Source organism: Neophocaena asiaeorientalis, unplaced genomic scaffold (genome assembly GCF_003031525.2).
Source record: "Neophocaena asiaeorientalis asiaeorientalis breed wild unplaced genomic scaffold, Neophocaena_asiaeorientalis_V1.1 scaffold204, whole genome shotgun sequence".
NCBI classification, from domain to species: Eukaryota; Metazoa; Chordata; class Mammalia; order Artiodactyla; family Phocoenidae; genus Neophocaena; species Neophocaena asiaeorientalis.
The window spans coordinates 3,649,338-3,676,027 of NW_020173922.1; the positions used below are offsets into that span (position 1 = coordinate 3,649,338).

Consider the following 26,690-nt stretch of genomic DNA (forward strand, 5'->3'; position numbering starts at 1 on the left):
CTCAACCTGTGTTCAAACACAGAATTTAAGCCCTAACTGAAATAGGAGATTATGGCTTTTAATGATAACCCTTAAGTGTCCTTTTCTTGCATATAATTCCAAAATTAAATAAAAATCTGAATAATATTATAGTATCATATGCTGTTTATTAAAGTCAATAGAATATGTTTGTGGATCAGTGTGCGGTTTAGAGAACTTTAAATAAAAATGATATTGTACAAAAGAATATATAACGTTTAAGTGTGAGGCCCTCTACTCACTTTTCACCTGCACTCTCCTCTTACAGCAGGAGGTCTATTTTTGAAACATTGAGCCACTGTTGAGGTTTTTAGGCACTCAAGTGCTTCATATAGTTGTTTTCTAAAGTTTGTCTTATTTTATGTGTGCATGTAATTTTTAATACCTCTATCTTATTGTCTTTACATTCTCTTTGTTTCAAGACTATACCATATGTCCACCAGTGATCACACTGTACACTGGTCATTTTGTCCAGCTGCCTCTCCCTTTACTACACAATCAGATTTTTCTTGTTAATTTATGCATTTGTTTCTTAGAGTTGTTTCACTAACTCCCCACCTGCCAAGGGCTCATTCCCTCCTTTAGTAATCACTTGCCTAGTTCATTTATTCACTCATTCATTCATTCATTCATTCATTTATGGCTGCGTTGGGTCTCGTTGCTGCGCGCGGGCTTTCTCTAGCTGCAGCGAGCGGGGGCTACTCTTCCTTGTGGTGCATGGGCTTCTCGTTGTGGTAGCATCTCTTGTTGGGGAGCACAGGCTCTAGGCGTGAGGGCTTCAGTAGTTGCAGCACACGGGCTCAGTAGTTGTGGCTCGCGGGCTCTAGAGCGCAGGCTCAGTAGTTGTGGCCCACGGGCTTAGTTGCTCCTGTAAGTAACATGGTGTTTTCTGTTAGTGATTTTCTCAACAACAGCTGGAATGGGTTCCTGTAGGCTTTGCTTCCACAAGGCCTGGGGGACACAACACCTGTTGCTGCTTCTCAGTTTTCCGCTGCCTTTGACAGGTTGGTGGTTTTTAAGCCCTCCCCACCCCACTATCCCTACTGCCAAAGTATCTTTTACCCTTGTTCTGTAGTTGGGTAAAACCTGCCTGATTGTTTAGTAGTGACTCATACTGCTATCTCTCTCAGTTTTACAAAGGCAGGAGTTCTGGGGGTTTTTTATGTGACTTCACGGGTAATCAGGCTCTAGGGGACTGATTCCCACTAACCAAACTGGAGACTGATTTGTAAATCCACATGTAAGGTTATTAACCTACAGTAGGAGATAAACCTATCCAGAGATCTGCACAGAACCCCCTCCTGGTCTCCTCAAGAGACCAAATTACAGATAAGACAGATCCTTGTCATGCACAGAATCAGGCAAGGAAAGTAGGGTGTTGCCAAAAGAATATTTACAGCGAGCAGTCCTGATTTGGTGATCCTCTGCTTTCCCAGTACTTTCTGGCTTCCATTGTTTTATTCCCCCTTTACACTTTGCTTTTGATTTTGTCATCCATTGAAATCCTATAAAGAGAAAAGAAAGCCTGTCCATTCTAGGTTCTTTCACCTCTATAAAGCCTTTCTAAATCCCCAGAGTGTTTTTTTCTTTGCTCCTTTATCACTTTGTGGATACCTCTTTTGGAATATTTATCACAGTTTTTTTTTGATATAGATACATAACAAGGTATATAGCTTATCTCCCCTACTAGATTCTAAGTTCATCAAGAACAGGGAACACATGCATTTTTTACTATTATTTTACAATCCTTCTCTGACCACCTTATCTTAAGAAATAGCATATTTAGAAGTCAGTATTAGGTTAATTTTCACTTCTGATTTATTATGGATTTTCTACTCTGTAGCCCCTTGTTATAAGGTATTTATACTTGATCTTTAAGGTTTTTTCTTTTATATATTTTTACTGATATTGACTACCAATTTTTTTCTTTACATGTTTGGATTTATATTTGGGACCCCCATCCAAAGTACATTGTCCATTGGTTTTTGTGATTTAAATCTGAGTTGCTGGGTTAGAAGCATTAGATGTTTTGTTTTTCTGATTCTCAAGTAATACACGCCTAGTATACAAAATGTAGAGATTATTTTAATAAAAATATAAGTAAAAAAAAATAGCCCCTATAGTGTCATAACCCATTAAAAACTGCTATGTTTTGATACATATTCTAATCTTTTTTTAGAATTGCTAAAAGTTGAATTCATACTGTATTTTCAGTTCTGAGTTTTGCTTTTCACTTAATGTGAATTATTTTCCTATATTACCAAAAACTTTGGTATTATAGGTGATTTTAATTTTCTTTGTGCTTTTCTGTATTTTCCACAGATAACATGTGCTTCAGGTGCTTTCGTACCTGAAAGGGAAACAATAAATTCTCTCTAAGAAAATCTTATAATTTATTTAACCTGGATAATTTATTTAACTGTTCTTCTTTCATTGGATATTGAAATTGCTTCAGATTTTAAGCTTTATTAATAATTCATTGATGACCATTTTTGTGAATAAAGCCTTTACTGTTTTTAGGGTGATTTCCTAGGATTATTGCCAGGAGTGGTATTATGGAAACACAGAGTATACACATATTTAAGATTCTTGATATATGACAATTTTTTTTTCTTTTAAGTCATACCAGTTTATATTTTGACCAGTAGTATGAATTTGCTTACGGAATGCATGTTTATCAGGAGCCCAAGATCTGCTAGGCATTTTACTTTATTTTGTTTAATCCTGCCATAATTCTTTGAGGTACTTACTGTCCGTATTAATAGGCAAAGGAAGTAAGGCTCAAAGAGGCTAAAGTAACCTGCTCCCAGTTACACAGATAAGGGATGTTGGGATGCAAATCCAGATCTTTGTGGTTCCTCTACCCCTAAGAGCATATATATCTATATGCTTGAGTTTTTATTCGGGTTATTCCTGTGGTACTCAAGTACTTAACATTTAATTTATTGAGGTTGTTAGAAAGTAGGGGAAAAAAATGGGAGTAATTGTTAGAAATCTCTCTCTTGATCAAAGGAACCATAGAGGGAAAATTATTTTTTGCTTGAAAACAGCAGTGTTCTAGACATGCATCATTCCCCACTGTGGCTGTCAAGATGTCCCAGTTTTGTAATATCATTTGTAACAGAGTTCATATTTTGTTTAGAATGTAGTTAGAAAAACTGGAAAAGAAAATTTGGGAACCTTGGAAGTTAGTCTTCCATTTTCCTTACCCTCTCACAATCATCACCATATCCTGTTATTTTTATCTCTAATTTCTCAAATATGTTTTTCATTTACACAGTCTTATTGGTTTAGGCCTTTTACCTGGGTTTTTATCACTTTATAATTGGTCTCCCTACCTCCAGTTTCTTGCCTCTATGAGTTCCCTTCCAACCTGATCCCAAAGTTAATTCTTTCCTTTAAAAAAAAAGTTATTATATAAATAATATGTTTAAAAACAAAAAAGAAGGAACATTTACTGGTAAGGCTAAAATACTATTACCTCTCCTATCCTAATCCTTCTCTAGAACACTCAGTCTGCTCTTAGTTTCTCTGCCTTTGCACCTGCTGGAAAGTCTTTCTCTCCCTTCTCTGCCAGAAGAATGTAGTTTGTCCTTTGAGATACAGCTTGTATACTACTACCTCTTCTGTGAAACCTTTCTAGTTTACCATGGCAGACGCCTTCTCTAGCGTGTTCAGTCTTTATTATTGCCCTTATTACATAACTCTTTAATAATTTCTGTACCTCTCTGTTGGCTCATCTAGGGTTTTATTCCCTCCTGCTGAGTTGCTTCCTTATTCACCTTGATACCCTTAGCCCTGGCAAGTGCCGTACACGTGCGCACACACATATATTTTTGAGGCGTTCTGTCTATTTTTGTTGAGTGAGTGAATAAATGAATAATTTTATTAATTGTAGTAAGAATGGCCTTAGGGAGAACCAGAATCCAAACTGATTATTACATGATTATGTGATAAACATGGAGGTCTGTATTACTCAGATTACTATCATTTGATTTTTTCAAACTTAGGTTAACTTATTTGATTTTTTTAAAATTTTATTTCATTTTAATGTCACGCAAATGAATGTACATCACATATAGACCATAAAATAGATTTTGAAATGAAAGCAGGAGTTTTACCGCTAACTCTTCTTGACTAAGGAAATATTTTACACATCTAGTCCTTGGGTTCTAGCTGTACAATTTATAGTAGTATTTGCTGCTTTTACTCTAATAGTAGAAATTTTTAAAAGACTTAAAAAAAAATCAACTCAAAGTGTTTTAGTTCTGTTCTGTCCAGATTATCAACCTGCCTTGGCCATCTCTAACTCAGTCCAACCACCACCATTGATTTTTGTTAGTTTATATCCCTTCTTTCTGTCCTGTGACCTGGCCACTACCGTTTTAAGAGTTCATGTTCTGTGTGCTTTGACCTGAAATGATTCTTCACCTTATATGTTCTAACTCCTTCCATCTCTAGCTAGGAGGTGAAGCACAGTGCTAGGGCCAGAAACAAGCCTTAATGCTGGTAGAACATGTTTACATATATCCATATTCCGTATTGCTCTCAAAACATATTTGTATTATTAGCCTAGAGCTGTTGCTTGATCCTAGAACATATAGCACTGTGGTTGTCAAGTTCAACACTTTATTCCTTTGCCCAGGCAGGTTAGGAAATAATTGCCCTTAAATTAGGTGAAATATGACTTTCAAATATTTCAGCTTTTCCATGGTGTTTTCAGATGTGTGATGATAGTATTCCTGAATATTAACTTTTTAAATGTTCAAGTTCTTATCTACAAAGAATTAAAATCGTTACAGCTTTAGTACAGTGATTTTTTAGTGTGTTCTTATATTTGTGTGTTGGTATGACTTAGAATTTTGTGACTCGTATGTTGGTTGGTTTTTTTTTTTTTTTTTTTTTTTTTTTTGCGTTGCGCGGGCCTCTCACCGCTGTGGCCTCTCCCAACGCGGAGCACAGGCCCCGCGGCCATGGCTCACGGGCCCTGACGCTCCGCGGCATGCGGGACCCTTCCGGACCGGGGCACGAACCCGCGCCCCCCGCATCGGCAGGCAGACTCCCAACCACTGTGCCACCAGGGAAGCCCTCGTATGTTGATTTTTAAAGTGGTTGGCAGATTAGAACTATAGCATGGCACCTAGCTGTCAGGCACCATGGAGCCTCAACCTCCGGTTTTCTAAGTAATGCCCAGTAGATTACTGTGTCACTCAGGGTCAGACTCCACCTGGGGCTTCAACAATCTCTGCTCCTTTTCATGGCTTGCAAGGTCTTGTCTGTCTTTCAGCTATTGCCTCCTCCAGACATCAGTTATGGCACCACTGAACAGTAATGGGACTACTGTTCTCCTAGTCTCGGGTTCAAAATCCAAGTCATTTTTCAATTTTCCCTTACCCTTATATCCAGCCAGTCATCATGCTTGGTGATAGGACTCATCGATTCTCACGAGCACTAGTAACTTTCTTCCTAGTCTCACTGCTCCCACTCTAGGTCATGTAAGAACACCCCCTGTTCCCCACCCCACCCCCAACTCTAAACCATCTACATCCACTGAGTAGCTGAGTTGTCCTAAAACCAACTGTTTTGTTCAATTTTGACCTCAGTCAGAAACCTTTTAATGGCAATTACACATATACACACCCACACACACATACACACATCTCCCATTGGCAGCTGGATGAACCCAAATTTTATCCCAGTATTCGGGGTCTTCCACATTGACTCTTAGTCTTTTTAGTCTCACTTCCCACTCCTTCCCCAGCGTGTTATAGCTCCTGGCCATCCTAGAACTTGACTGGGACTTTTTTTTTTCCTTAACCTCAGCCCGTATCAGTCCCTTTGCACACCTGAAGTGATCTCTCCTGCCTCTGAACACCCCCTATACTTTATTTTATTTCTGTTTATCTTATGGCATGTTATTGCCCAAGTAGTGCTTTGCAGTTGACCAAAGTGCTTTTGAATCCATTACTTTATTTAATCTTCACAACCACTCTGAGGGTAAGTAAGACAGGTGTGTCTTATCACAAGGGAGGAAACCAAGACTTGAGGAGGGGAGAGTGATTTGCTCAAGTTTTGTGATTAGTAGAGGGTGGGGCTAAGACTGAAATCCAAGCCTCCTGGAACATAATCCCCAAGCTCTGTCTATTACTACCTTTCCTGGTGCCTGAGTCTGCACTTAAATGTAAGTTTGAATACATCTTTTTCCAGTTATCAGCAAGTTACTTAAAGTTGTGTTTGATTCCCCTAGAACATATGTGAATATATGAGTGAGCCCATTCATACGTTAAATGTATTGCAGTTTAATGTTCTTTCCCGTTCACATGTTAAAGGTATTGCAGTAAAATCATGCTTCCCCTTTCTGAGCCTTATTTTCCCATCATTTTTTTTTTTAAGTAGAAATGAAGGTTACTTGGTATATTATAAATAATAAAATATTGTTATAATATAAATAATAAAACTGGAGCTTTGTATAATGAATTTAATTTCTGGAATAGCTTTTCCAGCAGTGCACTTCAATTCACAAGTATTTATTACCTGTGAAGAGATTAAGCCTAATGCTAGGCTACTGAGTGGTTCCACACTTTTCAAGTATAAGTATCGTAAATTTTCATATAGTTGTAACTCTAATTTTTAGCTTGACTGGATGGGAACTAATATACTGACAAAAGTTGTTGTGACTTCAGTAACAATTCTAATGGATTTGAACTTTATTCATTATATGATCTACATATATTTGAAAAATAATGGTGACACATGTACCAGACCTCTAGTATTTAGTCTACAGGAAATGCTTAGTACCCTTAGTACTTAAGATATTCCTGGTAACTCTGTGATTCCTAGTTGGGAATGACTGCTGTGGGGATTCTGATGTTGTCCTACATCACTCATTGCTGCCTTAGGGAGTGTCATGTGAGAAATTTCTTGTAGAGCCAAGTAGTTGGAAAAGTGTTGCTTCCCTGAGAAACTGGTTTGTGTTCTACTTTTTGCCAGTGATGAATATGCCACTGACCTCTCCATTTTCAGATTGGCCTTTAGGAATCTCAGAGCCAAGTCCGTCAATCAATCAATCAATCATTCATCATATGTCACTCAGTCGTACAGCTGTATAGATCCCTATTGCCTGCTTAAGTTTTCCCTCTTTTTACACTTTGACAATGACTTCCTGTTGTAGTTTGCTTAGCCCTGGTTTTTTAATTGATATTTTAGCATCTTATTGTATATGTTTCCCAAAAGCCAACTAAAATTCTTTGAAAATGAAGTGGGATATAAATACTCCAGCCTTTATTTTGTAACCAGCTATATTTTAGGCACTAGACATATCTGTTCTAAATATTGATACCTATATGCCTATGTATTGCTTTTATTGCTGTGTAGAACATGCTCCAATGTCAGAATTTACATGGAAAAGTTAAACCTAAGCATACTGTTTATTAGAAAAATGTAGTTTCATTTAATATGAATTGCTTTCAAAAACTCTTCAAAGATTCTACTTAAGTATATCTGAAAAGGTGGAGTATCTTTTCTGGGAGGAAGCAAAGCATTGTGACAATGGTGTGCCTCTGCTAGCAGATATGAGATCACTCCTGGCAGTCAGTGGTACTTTAAAAATCCACACTTGGGACTGGGAGTTGTTTTTTTTTTTTTAATTGTTTATCCTTTTGAATTGTGTACCGTGTATATATATAACCTATTCAAAATTAATTTTAAAAGTTCACAGTCGGGCTTCTCTGGTGGTGCAGTGGTTGAGAGTCTGCCTGCCGATGCAGGGGACACGGGTTCATGCCCCGGTCCAGGAAGATCCCACATGTCGCGGAGCAGCTGGGCCCGTGAGCCGTGGCCACTGAGCCTGTGCGTCCGGAGCCTGTGCTCCGCAACGGGAGAGGCCACAACAGTGAGAGTCCCACATACCACAAAAAAAAAAAAAAAAAGTTCACAGTCATTTTCAGTAGAAGTATAAAAAATTTCTCTTCCTACCTATTAGACTGTGAGCTCCTTGAAACCAGGAAGTGTGCTAGATTCCCCTCTGTATTCCTGAACCTAGCATAGTGCCTTATACATAGTAAGCCCCCAGCTAGTGTGCTTAGATGTGAATTGGAAACTAAGAGTTGTAAATCTCAGTAGGATCACGGCTAGAAATTACTAACTGTAGATAACTCACGCCCCCTTAAATCTGTACGCTCTTTTCCGAGTGAGGATGAGACCAACTTCCTGGCTCTGAAGTAAGATTGGTTTTTACTGAAATCCATTAAAAGAACTTAAAAACAAGTTAGTAGAATTTTACCTAGTCAGTTTTTCAAAATAGGGGGTTTGTGTTTGTTTTTATATTATAGTGTGGGATTTTTCCAAATGTGACCTCAAGATGGCTTTTTATCTCTTTTTCCAGATCTTTGTAGAATTTGATGGCTGTAGCTGGAAGCAACACTCCTGGGTTAAAGTTCATGCTGAAGAAGTTATTGTACTTTTGCTGGAAGGGTCTCTAGTATGGGCACCCCGGAAGGACCCAGTCCTTGTCCAGGGCACTCGAGTCTCAATTACACAATGGCCAGCCCTGGTGAGTGACTTTTATTGGCTAGGAACATATTTGGGCTTTATTCCTATTCTATATGGTATTTACCCAATAGCTGAACTCTTTAGAATTCCCAAAACTCCCAGTGCTTTGTCCTTAACACACTTTGATTCTGAAGTTACCAAAGCAAAAACTGGGAGAGATCTTTTCTCCTGTGTCTTCCCATACTTTTTATATTAGATAATATTTGATACTTTGTTTCTAAATAATTTTTTACCTTTTCTTTTCTCATAGTTATGTAATGAAACAATGTTAAAGTCTTTTTCTTCCATAGAAACTATTTTATTTTTTTCCAGCTTTTTTGAGATAGAATTGACATATATAACATTTTGTAAGTTTGTGTACAATGTGATGATTTTTTATATATAGTGAAATGATTGTCACAATAAAGTTAATTAACACATCCATTGTCTCACATAGGTTTTTGTGTATGTGGTAAGAACTTTTTTTTTTTAACTTTGCAGAACACTTTAATAATCTCAATAAGGTATAATAATCTCACTGTTTTATAGAGTACTTTCCTACATATTATCTAATTTGCTTCTCACAACACATATGTGGTAAGAACTTTTAAGATTTGCTCTCTTAGCAACTTCCAAGTATACAGTACAGCATTATTAACTATAGTCACCATGCTATACGTTAGCTCCCCACAGCTTACTCATCTTATTATTGCAGTTTATATCCTTTGACTACCTTCATCCATTTCCCCCACTTCCCCCACCCCTGGCAACCACCAGTATATTCTCTGTGTCTGATTTCAGTTGTTTTGGATTCCACATGTAATTGAAATCAGACCATATTTGTCTTTCTCTGACTTATTTCACTTAGCATAATGCCCTGGAGATTCAGCTGTCGTTGTAAATAGCAGGATTTCCTCCTTTTTTGTGGCTCAGTAATATTTCATTGTGTATAATATTCGTGTGTGTGTGTGTGTGTATGTGTGTACACCACATTTTCTTTATCCATTCATCCATCACTGGACACTTAGGTTGTTTCCATGTCATCGCTATTGTAAATACTGCTGCAGTGAACATGGGGTTGCAGATATCTCTTCAAGATATGATTTCATTTCCTTTAGATAAATACCCAGAAGCGGGGTTGTTGAATCATATGGTAGTTCTATTTTTAATTTGGGGGGGAACCTCCATACTGTTTTCCATAGTGGCTGCACCAATTTACATTCCCACTGATGGTGCACAGGAGTTCCCCCTCTCTACATCCTTGCCAGCACTTGTCATCTTTGTCTTTGATAATAGCCATTCTAATAGGTGTGAGGTGATTACTCATCGTGGTTTTGATTTGCATTTCCCTGATGATTAGTGCAGTTGAGCCCCTTTTCATGTACCTGTTGGCCATTCATCTATCTTTGGAAAAATGTCTATTCAGGTGATTTGCCCATTTTTAAATCAGATTATTTGTGGGGGGGTTGTTTTGTTTTTAGCATTTTAAATTAATACCCATTTATTAATTGGGTAAGTTAGAAGTACAGACACTTTGTGTCCTACTTCTTAGCTCAGAATCTTACAAGGCAAAAATTGGTGTTTGCAATGCTATGTTCTCATTTATAGTAGGTAGTCCTCTTCTAACCTCCCATGTTTATGGCAGAATTCAGTTCCAGTCTCCTTGCTGGCTGTCAGCTGGGGATATTTGTGGGGGTTTTTGGCTCTTGAGTTGCATGAGTTTTTTTTTGATATATTTTGAATATTAACCTTTTATCAAATATATGATTTGCACATATTTTCTCCCATTCCTTATGTTGCATTTTCATTTTGTTGATCATTTTTTTGCCTTGTAGAAACTTCTAAGTTTGATGTAGTCCCACTTGTTTATTTTTGCTTTTGTTGGTTATGTTTAAAGTTTCTTTGTTTGGCCGTGTAGCACGGCTTGTGAGATCTTAGTTCCCCGACCAGGGATTGAACCTAGGCCCACAGCAGTGAAAGTATGGAGTCTTAACCACTGGACCACCAGGGAATTCCCTAAAGTTTTTTGTTGTTTTTTTTAATTATTAAGTTTTGTTTTCTGAAGTCAGACAAAATAGTGCTATAAAATTTAATTCTGAGAGTATCCATTTGTTTCTATCTGTTCTTTTAGCAAAGTGTAGGCATAAATAGATTTTTTAAAAAAATCTAATTCTCCTGTTACTAACCAAATTAAATAATATTCAAAACAAAACTTCTTAACCTATTGATTATACATATCATCACTTACTGAACTGTCTTTTTTCATTTGTTTTTAAGACCACTTTCCAGTTGAACTTTTAGAAGAAGCTCAAATGGATCTGGGTCCCTGGGTGACTTTAGTAGGCAGTTTAATTACGGAACAGTAATGTGAATTTGCCCATGCATATTTATACCACTGATCATTTTAGAAATCTCATTAAGGTTTCAGGAGTTCCAGAGATGATAATGGTGTGACTCTTCATTCTGGAAACTTACTGTAATTTAGCCCTCTTGGAGCCTGACAAGATTAGTCAGATCGCTAGAGAGAATGAGGAATTTCCCGTTCTTCTTGTCCTTTTTAGCTGTAAATAAGAGTATTGAACTGACTTTATGCTCTGGTTGGCTTCATATGATTATTTGAGGGGCAGATGCTAGGTTGGGAATGTCTCTGAGGACTTATATATTTACTGGGGTGAAAGGTATATTAATAATGGATATTTTCTCTGCAGTTAGATATTCAGTTGAATTGTTATTTATTTCCTTTTCCAAGTTCTAATCAATTTCTTGTCATTGTACTTCACAGACTTTCACTCCCCTAGTAGATAAACTCGGTTTGGGTTCTGTGGTTCCAGTTGAATACCTTCTGGATCGAGAGCTTCGTTTCCTGTCAGATGCTAATGGGTTGCATTTGTTCCAGGTACTTAACACTTGGTCTAGTCCTAAACTTATTTCTCTCCTTGCTAATTTCTCTGTTGATTATAAATAGGGTGCTTACCCTCCTTTTTTATTTCAGATAATATTTTTAATATCGTTATAAAATTACAGAGAATGGTGGGAATCTTAGATTAAAATTTTAATATTATTTCTCAACAGTCTCGACCAAGGTTTCTCAGCCTCAACGATATTGACATTTTTGGTCAGTATTCTTTTTCATAGGGGGCTATCCTGTGTATTGTTTGATGTCTAACAGCATCCCTGGCCTCTACCTACTAGATGCCAGCACTGAGTTGTGATAGGCAGAAATGTTTCCCAACACTGCCAGTTGTTCCAGAGGGGGCAAAATCAGCCCAGCTGAGAACAATGGAGTAAAACAATTCCATGGATGCCACAGTTGATGGTGTATGCTTTCAAAGAGATGGAATAATAGAAAAAGCAACATTTTAGGGAGGATAAAACATCAGTTTAATCTTGGAAAGGCTGGGTTGAGGGGCCCACAGAGCACCCCATGATTATCTCAGAGGTCAAATGTATTGGTCTGGCTATCATCAGTCTGCACAGGTGGCAGTATAAGTCAATTAATTATATTGTCCCCTTTTCTTTTAACATTGAATCAAGTTCTTCCTCCCAGTAATTCCATGTACCTTTTAAAGCTTCTTTGCTCCCTTGAAAAGTATATTTGGTAGCAGAGGCTTCTTTCCTCCTCTACACACCCCCACCCCACCCTAAAACCACTTAAGACTTAAGACCACAACTCTAAGGGTTTCCTCAGAAGAGGTGGCTTCCCAGAGGTGGCTACTTCTATAACTTGAGTCTAAGAGGTCCTATACTTAAGTCTGTGGCAGGGAAGCTGGGAATTTGGGCTGGTTCCAAGCAACATTAAATATTGAAGAGCTTAGGTATATTTTTAGTTACAAAAAAAGGGATAAGTTAGTAGTTTAAACAAACTAGTGTCTGAGTTAGAGTTTCAGAATTTATGGAGGGCAATATTTATTTCTCACTTGTAAGGGTTACTGTCTGAAGGTTAAAAATTAGGAGACTTCTGGGCTTCCCTGGTGGCGCAGTGGTTGAGAGTCCGCCTGCCAATGCAGGGAACACGGGTCGTGCCCCGGTCCGGGAGGATTCCACATGCCGCAGAGAGGCTAGGCCTGTGAGCCATGGCCACTGAGCCTGCATGTCCGGAGCCTGTGCTCCACAATGGGAGAGGCCACAACAGTGAGAGGCCCGCATACCGCAAAAAAAAAAAAAAGAAAATTAGGAGACTTCCAAGAGTTTTGCTGTCTTATTGAGGCAGCCAAGAGCAGTATTTCCTGAACTGTGTTCTGTGTAATATTAATGATTTTTTTGTTGTTGATATGTCTTCCTCCCTCATTAGGCCTCACATCCTCTCATCAATCTTGCTTTATTCATCTCGTAATCCTAGTGCTTATATGAATAGGCACTCAGTGAATGTTGGATAAGTATCAAAATAAACAAAAAGATTTACATGGAATAAAATGTTTTGTGGTCAAATAAGTTTAGAAACGCTGACCTAAACATGTTTTTTTCCTACACGTCTTCTCAGAGCCTTTAATATACTGTCGTATGTAGAAAGATATAGTATGCAGTTGACCCTTGAACAACACGGATTTGAACTACACGGGTCCACTTATATGTGGATTTTTTTCAGTAAATACAGTACCTATAAATTAATACAAATTTTTTTCACATTATCTTTTCATTTTTGATATCTAGTGTTACTAATACTTATAACATCTAGTGTTTTGTATTATATAAGGCAGTCTTGATGTAGTGTACTGACAGATGATTCATCTTGTAAACAGACATCATAAACTTAGGGTATCAATAAATACAGGACTTCCCGGGTGGCGCAGTGGTTAAGAATCCACCTGCCAGTGCAGGGGACGCGGGTTCAATCCCTGATCGGGGAAGATCCCACATGCCGCAGAGCACCTAAGCTCATGTGCCACAAGTACTGAGCCTGCGCTCTAGAGCCTGCGAGCCACAACTACTGAAGGCCGCGCGCCTTGAGCCAGTGCTCTGCAACAAGAGAAGCCACTGCAATGAGAAGCCCGCACACAGCAACGAAGAGTAGCCCCGCTCGCCACAACTAGAGAAATCCCGCGTGCAGCAACGAAGACCCAATGCAGCCAAAAATAAATAAATAAATAAATAAATTTAAAAAGAAAAGAAAACACAAAGGCAAACCACAAACTGGTAGAACCAATAAACGTCGGGAAAATATATATATTTTTAAAAGTTATATGCAGATTTTTCACTGCATGGGGTGGGGAAGCAGTTGGTGTCCCTAACCCCCCCACCTTGTTCAATGGGGGTATAATATTTCCTAAACCTAAATGATCCTAGCATCCTTAACTTTTTTTGGGGGGCCCACACCACTTGGCTTGTGGGACTTTTGTTCCCTAACTGGGGATCAAACTTGGGCCCTTAGCAGTGAGAGCTTGGAGTCCTAACCACTGGACCACTAGGGAATTCCCCTAGCATCCTTAACTTTTGTAGAGCATCTTGTGAGACTAGGTTTCTATGGAACATTCTCTGGCAAATGCTGATGTAGAGCTCCTCAGGGGTATAATTTTTCTCTTCTGGTTAAATATTATTGGTACTTACTTCAATATTCCGTTTTTTCTTCTTTTATCTTTATCAGATGGGAACAGATAGCCAAAACCAGATTCTTTTGGAACATGCTGCTCTGAGAGAAACAGTTAATGCTTTGATCAGTGACCAAAAGCTGCAAGAGATATTTAGCCGAGGTAAGAACAGGTGGTCCTCTGTCCCTGAATTCTGAATCAGGTGTATGGTCAGTGTTGAAAGTGATAGAATGGGGGGGACACCATGCAACTGTCAACATTTGTGCTTGTCTTCTTTTTGTGGGTGGTGTCAAGAGTAACTCCAGTTAGCTGGATCTCTAGAATAGATTGGAAAAACAGGATCTCACTCAGACCACTATTTCCTTTTTGTATTACATTTCGTAATATGCAATTTTGTCTTTCTTTTTTTCATTTCTTAAATATTTATTAAGTACTAACCTCGTACTAGACACAGTGTTAAGGTACTGAGGATATAACCATGAACTGGAAAGTCTCTGCCCTTGTTGAGCATACTGTCTATAAGGTATGCTCTAAAGACTGTTAACAACAACAAATAACAACTTAGAGTGTAAGGTATGTTCATAAAGGAAGGTGTCCACAGACTCATTCACATTAACAGCATGTAAATTTTTAAGAATGAAAACAAAAAAGAATTACTAGCTTTTATTAGCTTTTTCAGTTCACATACAGATTTTGCCCAAGATTCTATGCAAAAGGTAGACTGTTGCCTCATTTATCCTTCCCTTCATGTTGTACATCTACTCTACGTCCTTTCTGACCCTCGTGATAATCATGCTTTTCAATGAAATAGGATCCTTGGTTCTCTTTTGTCAAACTAAATCTAAATAGGTAAAGGTAAGAAAACTTGCCTCTTTGGGAAAGGAAAGTATCAGGGTAAAATAATGTTTAATAATCAAGGAAAGGTATGGAAGAGGAAAAAATGTGAGGAAAAATAGCAGAGAGAAAAAAATCAAGTGGACAGAATGAGAGGTAGAGATGTTTATGAGTATGTATAGAAAACTTAAGCTTAATTGTACCTCTGAAAAATAATAATTTAAAATAAGTAGTGATTTAGCTATCTAGTCTCAAATGTATAAGATATGTAGGAGAGAGAAACTGTCCTTCTTGGAGGGCCAGCTGAAATTGCAGGGTAACATTACCTGCTGCTAAAGTAATATCTTTGAAACTCTGTGTTCCTAGGAAGACAGGTGCTATATTTGTTCAGACTATTATTAGTGCAGAGGCTAGAGACCTCATAAATTGAACTCTCCACCTACTGTAATGAAAGTCAGATAGCAAAGTGTAAATGGTTATATATCATTCCTATGGTAACATAACAAAATAGTACATTCAACTTACTGGCCTCCCACTTTTTTAATGTATATGTCAGATAGATCTGAGTAGATTTTCACATTACCTATAGTTTTTGATTTGTAAGTTTCTTTTCTCTTCCCTGTATTACTTTCTAGAATTGGAAGATTGAGATAAGGTAGAATCGGAGGCCTGGGACATTCTAAGAAATCTCCAAATAAACAATTTACAAAAATCTCTGGGAAAAACTATGTTTTGTTTTTAAATTGCTGTGTATGGTAAATCTGAAATTGCTCATTTATTCAACTCCATACAAGAAGATTAAAAGTGCCAAGTATTTACACTATATAATTTTCTTTCTGTTTTTAGAAACAATCATGAAATACAGCTTAGCCAAAAATACTCAATACTGACTAATCTCTCCTTTAGGTCCCTACAGTGTTCAAGGTCACAGGGTCAAAGTATACCAGCCAGAGGGAGAAGAAAGTTGGCTCTGTGGTGTTGTAAGCCATCAAGACTCCATCACCCGTCTTATGGAGGTGTCTGTAACTGAGGTGAGGCTCTGTGTTATTTTGTCTGAAGTCCATCCATCCCCTTACCCAGGGTGGTGTAGGAAAAGGGAGCACTTCATTACATGTAAGAAGACTTGGGTTCCATCTCTGGCTTTGTCACTGTTTTTTTTTTTTTAATTTATTTTTGGCTGCGTTGAGTCTTTGTTGCTGTGCATGGGCTTTCTCTAGTTGCAGTGAGCGGGGGCTACTCTTCGTTGCAGTATGTGAGCTTCTCATTGCCGTGGCTTCTCTCGTTGCGGGGCACGGGCTGTAGGCGTGCAGGCTTCAGTAGTCATGGCACTCAGGCTCAGTAGTTGTGGCTCGTGGGATCTAGAGCGCAGACTCAGTAGTTGTGGCACACGGGCTTACTGGCTCTGTGGCACGTGGGATCTTCCTGGACCAGGGATCGAACGTGTGTCCCCTGCATTTGCAGGCGGATTCTTAACCACTGCGTGACCAGGGAAGTCCCCCCTGGTTTTATCACTTATTGATTCTATCACCTTGAGAAAGGCTGTTCAACTTTCTTAACCTCAGTGTTCTCATTTGTAAATTAGAGTTAATTAGGTAACCACCCCCTGACCTCACAGCATATGTTTTGGGAACTAAGATAATGTATTTGAAAGTGCTTTGAAATCTATGAAAGGGTATACAAATGTGAAGTGGTATTATCATTATTTTATCATATTCAGAAGGTTTAGTATTTAAAAATCTAATCAGTTAGCATTTGCTTCTATAATACTTATGCCACTCCCCCTTAGATACTGAAAAATGAATTGTTTCTAAAGCAATAAATAGAAAAAAACATAGCAGCTAGAGCTACCTGGAGAATTGTCTCTCAAAACAACAAGAATATTTGGGGACTTCCCTGATGGTGCAGTGGTTAAGACTGCTTCCACTGCAGGGGGTGCAAGTTTGATCCCTGGTTGGGGAACTGAGATCCCACGTGCTGTACAGTGCAGCCAAAAACAAAAACAATAGCAGAGTATTTTGAGGCAAACATGTATGTATTTATGATATCTTTGAATTGGTTTCAGACTTGCCCTCAGCAGTCACATGTAATGTAAACATAAATTATTTTAGTTATTTCTTTATTGAATTTTATTTATTAAATTATTCAATCCTCATTTACAAATTTCAAATGATACACATATATATAAAATAGATATTGAAAGCCATCCCTTCCCCTAGGCAAATGTTACTCCCCACAGTGGCAATCACCATTAACAGTTTGGTGTATATTCCATATGCTTCCAAATATCTTCTCTGTGTGTGTGTGTATGATATTTATATATTGTCCATTTAGGAGATAGCTATATAAATCATACTTTATTAACAAATGGGATCATATGATACATATAGTTCTTTGATTTACCTTTTTTACTTATTTTTAGATTGTCAGTATCTTTGTGTGTAAATATATATAGAAATCTATCAATACTTCATCCTTTTAAAATAGATGCATACTATTCACTGAATGGATGTATCATAACTAATTTAATTTAAAATTGATGGACGTTTAAATAATTTGTATTATTTTCACTAATACGAATAATGCTGCAGTGAATATCCTTGGGCATATATCATTGTATACTGTTTCACATTATTTATTGGAACAAATTCCTAAGTGTGTAATTGCTAGGTCAAAGAATATGCCCATTAAATCTGACGATATCTGTCAAATTGGCCCCTCCCAAAACCTTTTGTGTTTTAATAGTAGAGTGGTGCTTTTAATGATTACTGGTTCTGAAGGTTTTTTGTTTTTTTAATTTCAGAATAGGAAGGTTTTAGAGATGCAGAATTTGAAATTCATATCCCTAAAAGGGACACTTGGGCATTGAATGAAATTTTTTCATTCATTCGTTTAACAAATATTTGAGTGATTACCATATTCTAGACCTTGTTTCAGATGTTGTTATTCTGGCAGTGAATGAAATAGTAGAGATCCCTGTTCCTGGAGCTTTCATTCTAGCAGGGGAGTAGAAACAAATAGAGATAATTACATAGATTAGAAAAATACATAATTATGTCTTTGGTGGACAAGGCATTAAATCTTTTTCTTCCTTTTTTCATATTTTCTTCTATCCCGCTCCTACTGTAGAGTGGTGAGATCAAGTCCGTAGATCCCAGACTGATCCATGTGATGCTGGTGGATAATTCAGCGCCTCAGAGCGAGGTACAGTAATGAACTGAGTCTCTGAGCAGACTCATGAGCTTGCGTTATCTTGTTACATAGACTTCCTTATGTGTGTGTTATCCATGGATACCCTTTGGGTTTCATCTCTGACCACTGTACATTTCTTGCTCTCTCCACGGTCTTGTCCAGTTGAGGGAGGATAATCTCAAGAAAGAGACCTAGTCTGAGCAAACCCTTTTCATCATGGCTATGTTGCCTAGCTGTTTTAAAATCCATGGCCTATTTTTTTCTTACATTTTTTCAGGACAGATATATTTGAAAGATACAGTAGACAAAGCTGTAATAAGCAGTAGAAATATTCATGACCTACCCAGTAATAAGAAATGGAGGAGAAGCTACATCCTCTTTTTCTTTCCATTAGGTGGTAGTGAGCTCCAAGGAAATCTGAAATTCCAGATCCCAGAAGAGTCAAATCAAACTGGTGTGTAGTTCAGTGCTCAGCACACAGTGGATTACTCCATAATTACTGTGAATCAGGCCAACTCTTGGTTCATTGAGAATTAACATAACCCATAAAAAGATACATTATATATCAGTGCCTGAACCAATCAAGGAGTCCTGTATGAGTTTCCTTCAGTAGGACATTGACTTGGACAGCCTTCTGCCCATATATTCCTCATAGTCTTTTAGCACCTGCGTAGTATTGCTCTCTTGGCTACTCCTGCTGAGTATACAGTTCTTCCTCATCTTCTTTATCCAGTCATTTTTGGCTTGATAAAACAAGATTAGGGTAGGAAAAGAAGAATCAGGGTTAACATTTAATAGCTCTTTACTACATATTATATTATTACAAATAGGATAAGTCTCTTGACTGTGTTTACGTGGCTGAAAAACACTTGTTATTTTGATGCCATATTGGGTCCCTCTTTTATTTCCTTATTTCATTCATTCTTTAAGCACCTATTATATGTCAGGTACTGTTTAGCTGCCCAGGTATAGCTAGAGAGTACTGGTCTCAGTGTCCTAGTCTTTCTACTCACATGTGAGTAGCTCACTGTAAGTAGGGCATACATGTAAATTGTTGATCAGGGAGATTGCTCTGAGCCAGGCTCTGTAAGTTGGCCGAATGAGTTAAAGGTGAGATCTGTGGTTTTCAGCAACAGATGTTGATTCTTCCCTTCTCAGCTTTGCCATGATGTGACTATCTTCTTAGCTAGCAAAGTACAATTATTGACAGTTCTGCCAAGTTTTGCAGTAACCCTTCTTAGAGATCCATGGTTACCTCATCTCCTTAAAAGAGTGAGCAAGAAAGAAAGGAGAGATTTCACTGATTGTACTTCCGTACTTCACAGCACTGAAAACTGGGTGATGATGGAGGTTGAAGAAAGGGTAAAAAGGTTTTAAAAGGATCACATGAAAGCAATTCTTTTTTTTGTTTTTTGAAAGCAATTCTTAACAAACAGAAACAGTTCTTGAACGAAAGATTTAGAAACTTAGATTAATATTACCAAAAGCATGGGAGAAACAAATAAATCTGAGCTTTGTTTAAGGTTTGTAGAAGGAAATTAAGGGAGAAAAGACAGAAATGAAGGCAGCAAAAAAAAAAAGAAGAAAAAAAAAACTAGAACTGGCAAGAAGAAATGTAAAATTTGAAAAAATTTCAGTTATAACAGCTATAATAATGATTACAACAAAGATAGATCTGCACAAAGAATCTATAAGTATTTAAGGGCAGTAAGACTAGAGTAATCAAGTTGGTAACTAATAATGGCCAAATAACTATGTCTCTAGCTTATTGCCACCCCAACGTGTTATCTGAATAAAACTGTCTGAAAGTTAGCTAAATGAAGCTAAAATGAAAACTTGCTTCATGATGGGATACCAGTCTAAGACTGTTCCAGATATAAGTTGCTTGAGAGAATGTTAGCTGTGTCCCAAGCCCCTGTCCTCTTGTCCTTCTCAGGGAAAGAGTTTTTATTCAGAGATAGGAATTGCCCCCTTTTAATTCTGTGTCTTTTAAGGTTGTCTGACCTCTCAAATAAGGCACAAATAAGATTTCATGTGATAGGCTAAAATTACTGGAAGAGCTAAGAGATTCGGTTGTTTGGTTATGGTAGCCTGCCTTTTTAGCTTTTCCCTGTCTAATGCTTTGAAATAAGCTCTGGAGATTGTTTGTGTCTTTATAGTGTCCATAAGAGCAATTCAGACTTGTTTCTGTTGGGCTCACTTTTGCTCTGGTCACAGACTTATAAATGTTGGTTTTCCTATTGTTAAGTTGTCACCAGTTTTTAATGACTTCTGGATAGAAGAGATTTTATTTTTCAATAGTTGAAATGCCAGTTTCTGTCAAACAAGGAGATAAATATAAAAGTAAAGCAGATTTTGTTTTTCATCAAGAGGCAAATAAGTTCCCAGCCTAGCAGTCTATTTTGTAAAAGAAATTCCACAAATTTTTAAAATCCTAAAAAAAGTCCAGTTGAGGAAGTAGTGGATTTTATTTAAGGGAAGGTTTGCCAAGTGAGTTAACTTCTTAGTAACCATTATCTTGAATATGTGTGCATAAATTGAATCACAGGAAGATTGGAGCTTTTTAACAAAAGGGGATGTCTTAGAGCTGGCATTGGAATTTGGCAATCTGTACCTGCTTTGATTGTCTGCTTCTAGAGATGGGAAAGAGCTAATGGTTTATGGTTTTCACAGGATGGAAAGTCCCTTGTAATAAATCTTTTTTGAATTTTGTTTTGTAGGGGGGTACGTTAAAAGCAGTAAAATCTTCCAAAGGAAAGAAGAAGAGAGAGAGCATAGAGGGGAAAGATGGCCGGAGGAGGAAAAGTGCTTCGGACTCTGGGTGTGACCCTGCATCAAAGAAATTAAAAGGAGACAGGGGTGAAGTAGACAGTAATGGGAGCGATGGAGGTGAGGCAAGCCGAGGGCCCTGGAAAGGAGGGAATGCCAGTGGAGAGCCAGGGCTGGATCAGAGAGCCAAGCAGCCACCGACTACATTTGTCCCCCAGATTAACCGCAACATTCGCTTTGCCACTTACACCAAAGAAAACGGCAGGACTCTGGTGGTGCAGGATGAGCCCATAGGTGGGGACACACCTGTACCTTTCACTCCATATTCTACAGCCACAGGTCAGACACCTTTGGCCCCAGAGGTGGGTGGAGCCGAAAATAAAGAGGCAGGAAAAACACTGGAACAAGTTGGCCAGGGTATGGTGGCTTCAGCAGCTGTGGTCACTACCGCCAGCTCCACCCCAACCACGGTGAGGATCTCAGACACTGGCCTTGCAGCAGGGACTGGGCCGGAAAAACAGAAAGGCAGCTGGTCGCAGGCCCCAGGAGAGGTGAGTTGTTTCAGGGGCAGATTTGCAAGATTTGGGTTCACTCTTTCACCCTACTTTGTTCTTAACACATTAAAAAAGCATCTCAAATGCCACAGGGAAGGAGTATTTCTGAGATGTGCTTAAATTGTATTCTGTGGATAGTCCTTTACTGCTCATTGGGCAAATGCATATATCTTTAAAACTTTATCAGCTCTTAAAAGTCACCTGAACAATTGGGCTCATCGAAAACTGATTATACAGCCCAATTTAATGAGTTGTTAAAATAGATCTAATGGGGAATCTTTTTAATTCAGTTATCTATTTAGTTCATGTAGTGGTTGAGCCTCAACCAGGCCTATGAGAGGCAAGGTTAATGAATTATAGTGTTGGCAACAGTGAACACTGTAATTAAGGCTATGTGAAAGCTACTATTACCCAAACCCCTGTTTTCAGTTCATCATTTTATATATTTTCCTTTGAGGCTGGGCTGCTTTCTTTGATTTGATATGACCATGGAAGGTTGGTTTTTTCTTTCCCGTAAGTTAATCTTTTAAGTCTTACCTGGAAATTTTGATGGAATTATTTCATCATTTCATATATTTTCCTTTGAGTCTGGGCTGCTTTCTATGATTTGATATGACCATAGAAGGTTGGGGGTTTTTTTCCCCTAAATTAATCTTGTAAGCCTTACCTGGAAATTTTGATGGAATTAATCACAGTAGTATCTAGTTTACTATGTTCTTTATCTTACATGCATGTATTGTTGCTGAAAAGGAACTTTTGTTAAATACAAGTTAACATCAAGTTGGCTCTCCAGTCAAATTTGAAAGAGTGTCAAAATCAGTTATAGTCTTTTGGTTCTTATTTTGGTCACCAAAGTATGATTTATGATGCTAGTCATATTTTTTTCAAACTGGCTGTTAATTCAAGCTGGAATATGAAATACAAATAAGATACTAATTTTTTTTTAATTATGTATAGGAAACTACTGTGTGCTAAGTACTGTATATTATAAACAAAGAATTGAAATCCTGCTTGATGGAGCTCACATCCTAAAATGGAATCATTTTATAACAGTGTATAACAGTGCCATATAAAACATGGCATATACATTTCATCTGACTTCTTCCCCTCCCTAGCAAATGCAGTTTGTTAATCTCTAGTGTGCAGGGTTGGGGAGGGAGGTGAAGTGCCCAGGCAGAAGAGAAGGCCTGTAAATGCAGATTTCGCACTCTTCATGTTTTGTTTTCTGTTAGTTTACCAGCATTCCCAAGAGAGCTAGTTGGGGATCTTATGTGGATTTCCAGTATGTGTAAGTCATCATATTGCCCAAATTGATTAAAATCAAATCCATGTCAAAGGCAGAGTAGATGTAAATGGGGATTACAAAATAGACCAAATACTACACTCTGCAAGAAGAGATCCACTGAATGCTGTTGTTCTTGGAGTAGCAAAGCTGAATAAATGAAATGTGGATCAAAGGGCATTTTCCAAACAGGTTTGAGAAATTTCTGTGACTGTATCTGTAACTTTGCTAATGTGTTAGCCTAGGTATTCTCTTGGAATATGATTTAAAAGTACAGAAATGGATGTTTCCATCATGAAATAGGGACACAGCCCTCCAGGAAACTTCTTTCCCTAAAACATGTGTTAAAATCAGTTTGTCATCACTTTCTTATAAGAAGAGGATTTGAAATTTAATCATTTGAAGAAAATGAAAGACCATCCAAATTATTTTTCATTCATGTGTGTATTTATTTTTAAAGAGTAACTTTAGTAGTGAAACCTGAGATCCTTATGCTTATTCCTTGCAGTCATGCAGGTGTCAAGGCTCCTGGCCAAATTCTGGCAGTGAAACAACAGCATAGCATCAGTGCTGTGTCTGTCTATTCTCCTTATTTGGAGGAGTTTAAGTCTGGTTGCTGGTTAGTGGGAAGGAAAAGAAGAATGAACTAAGTTTTTGACTGTTAAATGCACTGAAGCAGTCTCTGTAGCAGATGTCAGCTGGAGGCAAGCCACAGGTGGTCTGCCTGGTTCTCATGCCTCTTTGCCACCCCAAAGAAAGTCCTAATGTAGACTCCTCTTGCGTATTTAAAGAAAACCTTAAATATATTGAAACTCCCCCCACCTTTTTTATAAATTTATTTATTTTATTTTATTTTTGGCTGCGTTGGGTCTTCGTTGCTGCTCTCTGGCTTTCTTTAGTTGTGGCGAGCAGGGACTACTCTTTGTTGCGGTGCATGGGCTTCTCATGGTGGTGGCTTCTCTTGTTGCGGATCACGGGCTCTAGGCACGCAGGCTTAGTAGTTGTGGCTCGCGGGCTCCAGAGCGCAGGCTCAGTAGTCGTGGCGCACGGGCTTAGTTGCTCTGCGGCATGTGGGATCTTCCTGGACCAGGGCTTGAACCCGTGTCCCCTGCATTGGCAGGCAGATTCTTAACCACTGTGCCACCAGGGAAGCCCCCCGCCTTTTTTTAACAACACCCTTTCATTTATCTGGCATAAATTTTTTTAAATTATGGTAAAGTAACACATAACATAAAATTTACCACTCACACCATTTGAAGTATACAGTACTGTGTGGCATTATACATTCACAGTGTTATGCAACCATCACCACTATCTAGTTAAAGAAATTTTCTTCTCCCCAAAAAGAAACTCCATATCCATTAAGCAGTCATGGAATAATTTTTATTTCCAAGTATTACATAAGTGCTCGTACCTCCCTGTGGATATTTCTCTGTATTACGCACATATATGGGTGTGTAATATACCATATGAAAGTGATTCTAACCCTTCTTTATGTATACATCCTTCTTTATTCAAATGCAGAAGTTAGCATTTTTAAGGTATCCAAAAAAAGAAAGTGTTTTTTCATTCTCCAATTTGTTATGCTGAATGCTTTTATTTGGTGGGTGTATCAGTGTCTACAGTTTTCCACTTTGGAGACTTGTTAGATCCTAATGATAACAGAAGGGTTCAGTAACTGGTGTGCCTTCTTTAATTTAGCACCTTTAGGTCTAACTTTAATTGAAACAGATAATTCAACTTTTAGGTTGACTTGGACCCATAAATAAAAATAAATGGCCAAATTCCAAAAGGGTCCATCTTGGTGAGTTTCAGACTAATAAAGAAAATACTTTTCCTTAATGTACAGTGGGCTTGTCATAGGGCTGAAGTCACTTTTGTAATATGGGCAATTTGCGATGGCTTAAATAAACTGAAACTTTAACCATAGCCCCTAAGGTCTTTGAGATAGATTAATATTACAGGGTCACTAGTAATATTTCACTATATTTCAGAGTAAAAGCTGATGTCCAGTAGGGAGCCCTTTTCTTCAATTCCTGGTGGAGTCTTCATTTCTAAATAGATACTTAGAAGCCTACACAGCCTCCAAGTGCTCTGACAACCAGTTGGCTAACAACCAAGGGAATGGCAGGATAGCATTCATCCTGCCATCTCTAGCTTACCTTGCTAAAAGGTCCCCCTGTGCTGTCTGTGGCAGTTTTCTTCCCTGGTGAAATATAGGTATAAGAACAGTTTTCCTGGAATTGTAGGAGAGAAAAGTTGATTGACCCACAGGAAATGTTGGCCTAGGTCCAAGAAGATATCTTAAGGTTGTCAAGAGAAGCCAGCATCACTAACTCAGGCTATCTTCTCTCTTTTCAGAATTCAAGAAATTCTGTTCTGGCCTCTTCTGGATTTGGAGCATCTCTCCCAAGTTCATCACAAGCTTTGACTTTTGGAAGTGGAAGGAGCCAGTCCAATGGGGTTCTAGCTACAGAGAACAAACCTTTGGGCTTCTCTTTTGGCTGTAGCTCTGCACCAGAGTCTCAGAAAGACTCTGATCTCTCCAAAAACTTGTTTTTTCAATGCATGTCCCAAACTTTACCCACCAGTAACTACTTCACTACTGTTTCAGAGAGTTTGGCTGATGATTCCTCCAGTCGAGACTCATTCAAACAAAGCCTTGAGAGCCTATGTAAAGGAAGATCCGCTCTTGGAGCAGACACTAAATCAGGCTCTAAGGCTGGAAGCTCTGTGGATCGGAAAGTGCCTGCAGAGTCCATGCCCACCCTCACGCCAGCCTTCCCACGGAGCCTCCTAAATGCCCGCACCCCAGACAGTCATGAAAATCTATTTTTACAGCCCCCTAAACTGTCCCGAGAAGAGCCTCCTAACCCTTTCTTGGCATTTGTGGAGAAAGTTGAACATAGCCCTTTCAGCAGCTTTGCATCTCAGGCATCAGGTAGCTCTTCCTCTGCTACCACTGTCACCTCCAAGGCAGCACCCAGCTGGCCCGAGTCTCACTCCTCTACAGATTCAGCATCTTTAGCAAAGAAGAAAACCCTTTTCATCACAACTGACTCCTCCAAACTGGTGTCTGGTGTTCTGGGCTCAGCTCTTACCACTGGGGGGCCAAGCCTCTCTGCCATGGGGAATGGCCGGTCCAGTTCACCCACCAGCAGCCTCACCCAGCCCATTGAGATGCCTACTCTATCCTCTAGCCCCACAGAGGAGAGACCAACTGTGGGGCCTGGGCAGCAGGACAATCCTCTCCTTAAAACCTTTAGTAACGTCTTTGGCAGACACTCAGGCAGCTTTCTGTCCTCCCCAGCAGATTTTTCACAGGAGAACAAAGCTCCTTTTGAAGCTGTGAAAAGGTTCTCACTGGATGAGCGAAGCTTGGCTTGCAGACAAGACTCGGACTCCAGTACCAATAGCGACCTGTCAGATTTGAGCGACTCTGAGGAGCAGCTGCAAGCCAAGACCGGCCTAAAGGGGATTCCGGAGCACCTGATGGGGAAGCTGGGCCCCAATGGGGAGCGCAGTGCTGAGCTGCTGCTGGGAAAAGGCAAAGGGAAGCAGGCCCCCAAAGGCCGGCCTCGGACTGCCCCCTTGAAAGGTGATCCTGCTGGGCTTATACATGGGCTTGGCTTTGGCACTAGCTTTAAATGCTTGTTGTGCTCTTGGGCAGCAGAGGCCCTCTCTTTGATGGAAAGTTCTATAATCTCATAGAATTACATAGTCAAAAGGGCACAGTAGGGGCCCCTTATCAGACCTTCTGGTTCAGGGTAGGATTGATCTATACCAGTACTGTAAGAGAGGTATGTGTCCTGTGTAATGATAATCCCAAAAAGTCTTGATAGTCTGTTATTTTCGGTCAGGAACTCTTTTCTTGTGTATTTCTCTTGCCTTTGGCCCTTCCTCTTTTATTTACTTAGGCGAGTTACTCAGTACTAGTCTTCATTCTCACATCGCAGCCTTTTTTTTTTTTTTTTTTTTTTTTGGGTACGG

At 38.8% G+C, this 26,690-nt stretch overlaps 1 protein-coding gene across 3 annotated transcripts in view; it reads left to right on the top strand.

Annotated features, from left to right (window-relative positions):
• KDM3B (lysine demethylase 3B) overlaps positions 1 to 26,690 on the top strand; it is a 58,752-nt gene that overhangs the window by 4,629 nt on the left and 27,433 nt on the right. For 2 of the 3 annotated variants that reach the window (XM_024752215.1, XM_024752212.1), the window contains exons 2-8: positions 8,402 to 8,569; positions 11,330 to 11,443; positions 14,129 to 14,234; positions 15,813 to 15,937; positions 18,033 to 18,107; positions 20,816 to 21,415; positions 25,062 to 26,298. In XM_024752215.1, coding sequence (XP_024607983.1) covers positions 8,402 to 8,569; positions 11,330 to 11,443; positions 14,129 to 14,234; positions 15,813 to 15,937; positions 18,033 to 18,107; positions 20,816 to 21,415; positions 25,062 to 26,298 — 2,425 coding nt within the window. The remainder of the gene's footprint in view (positions 1 to 8,401; positions 8,570 to 11,329; positions 11,444 to 14,128; positions 14,235 to 15,812; positions 15,938 to 18,032; positions 18,108 to 20,815; positions 21,416 to 25,061; positions 26,299 to 26,690) is intronic. The other variant, XM_024752214.1, reaches the window with a different exon arrangement.